General features: G+C 36.7%; 1 protein-coding gene across 1 annotated transcript; it reads left to right on the top strand.

Moving 5' to 3' along the window:
* The first annotated feature begins 3,837 nt into the window (after nucleotides 1-3,837).
* Nucleotides 3,838-7,883, top strand: LOC135939172 (sodium-coupled monocarboxylate transporter 2-like). The gene is made up of 11 exons (XM_065483402.1): nucleotides 3,838-4,229; nucleotides 5,071-5,204; nucleotides 5,271-5,459; nucleotides 5,514-5,671; nucleotides 6,197-6,337; nucleotides 6,396-6,614; nucleotides 6,671-6,789; nucleotides 6,841-6,995; nucleotides 7,211-7,398; nucleotides 7,459-7,556; nucleotides 7,609-7,883. Exons 1-11 carry the CDS (start codon nucleotides 4,028-4,030, stop codon nucleotides 7,806-7,808), a joined length of 1,803 nt encoding a protein of 600 aa, XP_065339474.1. The 5' UTR covers nucleotides 3,838-4,027; the 3' UTR covers nucleotides 7,809-7,883.
* Nucleotides 7,884-7,905: the final 22 nt, after the last annotated feature.

A 7,905-nucleotide genomic window follows, 5' to 3' on the forward strand; every position in this document is an offset into this window, starting at 1 on the left:
GCCGTTTGGTTTCATTTTCTTGTTGACCTAACGATCGCCGGCTTGATACGGGGAGAGGCGGGACTCGTTTTTTTTATATCCAATCCACCGTACATAGTACACAGTGTATCTTCGGTCGTAGTAGCAGAATCGCTAGAACAGCAGCTTTGTGGATATCACACACTGCTTAGTCCGGATTTCAAACAATTTACAGCAAACGCGGAAGCTTAATATCTCCTTGAGTGATTATTTTTTTATTCATTCAGTGCTCGTCTGGGATTTCAACTGTAGCTCTGATTGAGATGCGAAATCGGTCTCGAATTAATTTTATCGAGGGTTAATATTATGTCTCAAATATTTCATCCTGTTTCTGATCCTATTTTGACAAAGGTGGAAAAATAAAATTATTAAATTTAAATAGCTCTGCGCTAAATTATTAAGCATGGAATAAAATGATGAATACTATTAAAATTAAGATAATTTCTAAGAGGGAAAATATGCAGCACATTCACTCATACACTGTACAGAATAAGCAGCTTCAGTCCCGCAGGTCTCTTCAGCCAGCAGCACTTCAGGGCCGAAGCAGCTGCTGTTCAATAGGAGAGCGTGATATTTAATTTTATTCTTCTTAGCACCGGGGGCCGGGTTTCGATCTGTGTTGGTTTCCCGCCGGTCAGAAGTCAATATGGCGTCGAATTAATCAGGAGACAGTCCAACGGCCAATCAGAAGCGTCGAAAAAGAGGCGTGCCGACCTAATAAGTTTATTCCCGCGTATTTTGTTACATTTCCATTAGCCTGATGTGCCGTCTAACAGTCAATTTACCAATTACCGGGCTAATCAGCTGTTTGTAAAGAAATAAAAACTAAAATATTCATTGTGCTGAAGCTATTTTCATGATAAATTTTCCAAGCCAATTTCATTTTGCGTTTGTAACTTTCCTGCCGTACTCTACCAAACGCCATTACTGCGCGTCGCGTGAATCCGGACCCCTATGTGCTTCTTAGAATTTCGGTAGCTATCCATCCTGTTAGTAAATAAGCGTTTAGCTTAAAAGAAATTCTAAAATTAACATATGTCATAAAATTGTCTATTACTCTCTTCTGTTTTAACAAAAAAATCATTGTTAGTAAAATAAAATAATAAAAATCTCTAACAGGATCACTCAATATTTTCTAATGTATCCTAAAGTGAGAACAACCAATTTTCGGACATTGACATTTGAACCTGCGAATCAGACGCTTTTCAAACGCTATTTTAAGAGTTTGTTTCTGGTTCAAAATCACAAATTTAGAAGTGCGGGTATAATCACACTCATCGCGCATCTTCGTTCACGCGATCAGAGTTAAAAAGGTCGTGATTTTGCTTTGCGAGGAATTAACATTGAGGGTCGCCGCTCGCTTCTCGTTTGATAACAGATGGACGTGTTTATGAGAGCCGAAAATTAATTCATTTAGGAAAAATAAAACGCAGCTTCAATTGGCATCAAAATCTCCTAACGGAATTCTGCTGATCTTTTTTTCCTTTAAGCTGTTTAACGGATCTTTATTAGTTGATCAAAACGTTGAGGATAAAAACTTTTTTCTCATTAAAGAAAACATAAAAAATAAATTAGTTGAAGTTGGAGATATCGTAACATCGTTACAAGGAATTTATTAAAATTCAATGTCAACCAAACAATAACGTGTCTTGTCAGACCTTTGAAGGAACTGATAAGATAAAATTATTTAATGTCGCGATCAGTTGGCGTAATCTTTGTTGATTGTGTCTGCTTTTTTATTTCGTAACAATGAAAGTTCAATAAAAAAATTAATGAGAAACCTGCTGATTTGATTTTGTTAGTATTATACAGCAATTTCACAAAAAAAAAATAGTAAAGTAAGATAGACGTGGGTGGCATCAATTAATCTGATCCTTTTATGGATGAAAGTTTATAAAATAAGCTGTTTTTTAACAATGCCTCATCGTGAAGTTATCTTGATTGTGGAATTTAAAATTGCTGCAATTTTTTTAAGTCTTTAATACAAAATTGAGGGAAATTCTTCAAAAATTTGAAAATAAGGTTCATAATGCCGGCACTATTGTTTGAATTAAATTGAAGTAATATTTATTTTGTCTATTTTGAAGGCAAAACAAAGTCGCTCTGAATATTTTGACTAATTGTTGAATTTCTGTAAAAAAAAAAAATATAAGTGAACGCCACTAATTTAAATCAGTGGACGCCCAATGATTTTGTCCAAGCTTGACAAGGATAATTCGATCGTGTTAAGTTGTTCATTATCATTCTGCTGTCATCACGCGTTGATAGAACGGAGGTGAACTTTGGCAAAAGCGAGAGAAGAAGGCAGCAGTGGGGAAAATTGCATCATTAGCATGTTTAATATCCACACACGAGACGAGCGTGGCGGCGAGTGAGTAATGCGACACACGCCAAGTTCACGATTCCAGCCACGCTACTCGTCTCTCCGCTGATATATGTAACACTCGATGGCCGCGCCAAGATTAAACGAAGAAATAAATTTATTCCTTAAAACTGCTGAAGTAAAAGATACATAATAGTGCAAAGACATTTCTTTCAAACCCACCATGCAAGGAAGAATTTTATGTAATTGATAAAATCGCTTCAATACATACTTGAATGTTTAATATGTATAACTGAAGAGAGAATAACTATCTCTCTATTTTTATCCTTTTTACATAAGTGTATTGTCTATTTTTATGATTGATACAAGCTTTTCTTTGTTTGTTTGTTATGATTACAATGAAAACGAGGGTAGCTTTGTGTCTTGTTCTCCGACCTTTTGCAAATACATACATGCCCGGCGCTGATTGTTTAGTGCCACGTTTTATTTTTAGTTATTTTAACAATTTTAACAGAATATCCAAATTTGATATTATTGCGAAGTCCTGAACATGATGTAATTTTAAATTTTTGCTGCTAAAAGAACAGTGACCTTTTAGTTGGCATGTTCAAAATCTAGACAGCGCGTGATTGAGTCGTGGGAATGTCGCAATATAGATCCTGGCAGTTTTTCTGCTAGTTTTTTCATGCTGTATGTATTTCTTATCAACATTTTATATACTCATTTACTAAATAATATGAAATAATGTTGCAGTATATTTAAATTAATTATATGTATATCAGAGGCCACACGTTTTGAGCTTTAAAAAGAGCATGGAATTATTTTTGCCGGTTAAAATTATTGTAGAAACTGAAATTTTAGAGTTTAAGAAAGTGTCAAATGCTTGAATATTTAATTTGCGTTGCTGAGTGCAAGAAAACAGACTTGAAAGTATAATATATGCACGTGTCGTGAAGAGAGAATCTCGCTTCTGTGAGCAACTTGAGTCGCGTTATAATATATTATGTGTAGGGTTGCCATTTTTGCTGAGCCTCGTGAAAAAAGCGTGCCCATTTTTTCCTCCGAGGCGTGAAAAATGTTCTTCGGTTTTCAAAATGACTCAAAGGTGTTAAATAACAATTTAAATGTTTAATGCTAAACGCCACTCACAAACTATTTGGATAAATTTTTTAATTTTCTAAATTTTAGCCCTAAAAACTATCTGGTCAACTTTGACTATAAAAACTACTTTACACTTGAGTTTTTTTCGCTTTTCCTCTTTTTGATAACTTGGAAGTGAGCTTAATGAGCTTGTTTTAAGGTTATACATATGAGCCTTGATCCCAATTATAGTTTCTAAAAAGGATTCATACTGAACTCTGATACTCGAGACTTTATCCTTTTACGTAATCACAAAACGCAATAATTGACTGATGTTACAATATTGTAGTCTACCATCCTTAATTGTTGCTTTAAAATGACCATCCTCTGATTTTTTTCCCCAAAATTCGACACATTTTCGAGGATTACATCATTTTGCAAGGTTGATAAATTTCCAATTATTGCGATTGTTGACCCAACTGCTGATAAGGATACATGGAAAAAGCAAAGTGACGCAGCAGATTCTCTCTTCTTTTATTACCTCTCGCGGCGGCTGCACTTGAACTTTATTATCAGTCTCACCTGCGGTGTGCTGCTGGACCAAAAATGAGCGTGGCGACGGCTGACTACATCGTGTTCGGAATCATGTTGGTGGCCAGCGTCCTGCTGGCCGTCTACTCGCGCCTCTCGACCCCCAAAGCGGCCGCCTCGGACAAGCAGAGCTTCAGCTTCGCCACAGGCACCGTCAGTTCGAGTGCGGTGCTCTTCAGCATTGCCAGGACCGGAATCGGCATAAGAGCCATCATTGGTACCTTATATTCTGATCTAAAAGGAACAATTAATTTTTTCAGATCGAGATCTGATTTATTTTTTTTTAAAATTGAACATATTTTAATGTTTTTAATTGATATTTTAATTGTTTTATAATTATACACAGCTTAATTAATTTAAAAACAATTTTGCATTGAATTAAAGAGGAATGATACTGCAAAAGCCTGGAAAATGCTTGTTGCCAATGCATAAACTCATCCCTTGGGATCCAGTTAAAGCCTAAATTTCCCTAAGAAGCACTGGAATTTTTTGAGATAATTGGTTGCAAAGTTACCGTGCTTTTCAAATGGCAATGGCTGTCTCCTTACTTGAAATCCGATTTAATTTCAAAACCAAGGGTTTCCCCAATAAACCGTTAGACAGATCTCGACGAGAGGAATCGGAATATGCCAAGAAAATATGTTCAAGCATTGTAAATTTTGAAGAAAATTGGCAAAATTTGAATTTTTATTGTTGGAAGGCCCTTTTTTACTATTGCAAATTGTTGAACAAATTGTTTATCGATCAATTGTTTACAGCATCCAACGATTCAAATAATTTTCAATTATTGTCCTGTATCATTCCACTTAAATTAATCTTTTTGCCGTATTTCATTAGCTATATAGCTATATACTTAAAAAATTTTCATTTTCCTGTTATTTTAGCTAGACGCATGCTGTTTCAATTACTTATGCAATTTCTTAATCAATTTTGTGGACTCCTTTCATTTACATTATTTTATTACCCCTTTTTAGGAACAAAAGTAGTCAAAATATTCGTTAAAAATATTTAAAATAATTTATTTAATCTGATTTAATTTAAATTAAATTAATCTGCAGGTTTTCCTTCCGAGTTTTATTACCATGGGGTCGGCATGTGGTTGACCATGGGTGGTGTCATGATCTCATTCCTCCTGATAGACCTGATCTTCATGCCTGTCTACTTTGCAATGCCCACCACCTCAGTTTACGAGGTTAAAATTATAATTTCCGTATTTTTTAAACATAAATTATAATTATAACTAAAATGTTGCATGCAGTACTTGGAGCTGAGGTTTCAAAGCGGACTGATTCGCCGTTTGACCTCCCTCCTCTACGTTGTTCGCAGCTGTCTCATGCTGGGGGTGACTACCCTCACGCCCTGCGTGGCCATCCAGGCCGTCCTGCCCGTGCCCTTGTGGGCTTCCATCGTCGCTGTTAGCATCCTGGGAATTCTTTTTACGACATTTGTATGCTGAGTAGATAGCAATTATTAATTTTTAATATTAAATTGTAAATTTTAGGGCGGGATGCGAGGCGTCATTTTGAACGATGCTCTCCAAGGCGGTGCTTTGATTCTTTGCACCGTGGTAATTTTGTATAAAGCCACTGTTCAAGTGCCTGGAGGTTTCCTGGGAACGTTCAAAATTGCCGCTGAACAAGGTCGTCTTGAACTTTTCAAGTGAGAATCCGTTTTTTAATTTTAAAATAGGTTTTATTCTAAGACAAAAATCAAAGTTCAGGTGTTTTGATACTCATCTTAATTTTGTTTACATATTTAACCCATTTTTTATGATTTAATTCAATAAAATAGTATTTTTTTCATGCCTCCAGTAGAACAGAAACCTATACGTATTTTTAGAAAATTAAAAACTGCTAATTTTTATATTTAAATCAGCGGGGGCCAGATTCATGCGACGCGCAGATATGGCGTCCGGTGGAGAGTGGCGCGAGAAAACGGTCACGTGATATTGCGTGAAATGAAGCAAGTTTTCGTCAATATTGTGACTGATAATTTGCATTACTTGTCTTTTGGATCGTAAAAACAAACTCTTGACACTCGTACTGCAATCCGAAGGGAGCTTTTTGTTTCCCACATTCAGACGCCATCTTGGATCTGCGCAGTGCGAACCAATTTTCTCGCACAACTAGCACCCGCTGATTTAAATCTAATTATTTTATTCAGTAATTTAATTTCCAACTATAGTTTTGATCTCGATCCGACCATCCGGCTGACCACAATATCCGCGATAGTTGGCCAAATTTTCATCTCCACTTCGGTTTATGGCTGCCAACAAGCGTTCGCGCAGAGATACCGAAGCTTGCCCAACAGAAAAGCTGTCGTGCGGTAAAAAATCTGAAAATATTCACGACTTAAATACCTGCATGTATATCCTGAATTCCAGGGTTATCCTGTTAGCAATTCCAGTGGTTGGTTTCCTCGAGAGTTTAACGTGGACTGCGGGAGTCGCTATTTACGCTTTTTACGCATATTGCGATCCGCTTAGCGCTGGTTTCATCAAGAGCATCGACGGCCTTGTTCCTTACTTCGTTAAAAACGAGTTTGCGGCCGTTCCCGGTCTCCTTGGCTTCTTCTTCGGCACCCTTTTCAACGGCTCTTTTGGGTGTGTGTCTTTTAAAATTTAAATTAGCTCGAAAAATTTCCAACTCTGATTTACAGAATTACGGTTGCGATTTTAAATTCAGTAGCAACTGTGACGTGGGAGGATTTCCTGAGCAAAATAAAATACGTGCAGGGACTGCCAGAAAATAGACAGCTGCTCACTATCAGATTAATTGGTAGCTAAAATTTTCCTAATTTTAATCTAACACTAAATTTGTTCTCTCAAGGTGTCATTTATGCTATTGGAATTATGTTCATCGCAATCGCCGTCTCCATGTTGCCTGGTCTTGTCGAGTCGAGTTTGATTATTTCCTCTACGATGAGTGGCCCGCTTCTTGGAGTGTTTCTGCTCGCGCTGCTCTTTCCCTTTGCCAACAAATATGTAAGCAGTATTCAATTTTTGCACTTTGGCATATTTTACGTTGAATAAACAGCTACTTTCACTTCCTGAACACGCAATAAGGAGAGTTAAAATACGTACAAAATTTAAAAAAATTCACTATGTCATGAGGAAGCTTGTTATATAATGATAATTTCTAGATATGGCTACAATAATTACGCCTCGAATTTTCTGTAATTAAATATAATAATTAACAGGGTGCTATTTCGGGTCTTGCGGCAAGTCTTATTTGGGCTGTAAGTCTCACTGCCGGTCGTTTGATCATCTCTAAAGGTCAAACAACCTTGCTTCCCCTCAGCATGGACCGCTGTCCTGCGAACCAAACTTTCTCTGTAACAGAAATTTCCAGCAAATACAACTTTGGGCCTCCACCAAAAGCTCCACTGTAAGGACCATGATTTTAATTTTTAAAATTATTGCTTTTCCACTAAAAAATCTGTTTTAGCGACTGGACTTATTTGTTTTCCATTTCCTTTATTTACTATTCGATGATGGGATGCATAATTTGCGTGAGCATTGGACTTATTGTCAGCTACTTCACAGGTAAAAAATAAAAATAAAATTAATAATTAGATAAACAATATAATTTTGGTAGCTTCGGCACGAGACTGCTACCCCGCCTCTTTAGTGCACCCCATGGCCATCAGAATGAGCAACTTGTTGCCAGGCAGACCGCGAAAATACTTGGCTGACACAGACTTTGGCAAGGGCAAAGCGAATCTCAACGGCTCTAGGCGGAGCATCAGAACTATTTCTTTATCAGTTGATGAGCACGAGTACATAACTCGGTTTTAGTTCATATAATTGTCCATGGTGTGGTTTCTGATTTTTTAATAAAAGAGGAAATTATTGAAACTGCATGTTTTAATTTTAAAATTTATTACCTGTAATA

Source organism: Cloeon dipterum, chromosome 3 (assembly GCF_949628265.1).
Source record: "Cloeon dipterum chromosome 3, ieCloDipt1.1, whole genome shotgun sequence".
Taxonomy (NCBI): Eukaryota; Metazoa; Arthropoda; class Insecta; order Ephemeroptera; family Baetidae; genus Cloeon; species Cloeon dipterum.

What these genes read in the sequence shown, in the direction of transcription:
- LOC135939172 (XM_065483402.1), top strand. Translation starts at nt 4,028, where the DNA reads ATGAGCGTGGCGACGGCTGACTACATCGTGTTCGGAATCATGTTGGTG. An exon ending in CCACCACCTCAGTTTACGAG is followed by an intron (nt 5,205 to 5,270) that starts GTTAAAATTATA and finishes TGTTGCATGCAG; the next exon opens with TACTTGGAGCTGAGGTTTCA. An exon ending in GCTCACTATCAGATTAATTG is followed by an intron (nt 6,790 to 6,840) that starts GTAGCTAAAATT and finishes TGTTCTCTCAAG; the next exon opens with GTGTCATTTATGCTATTGGA.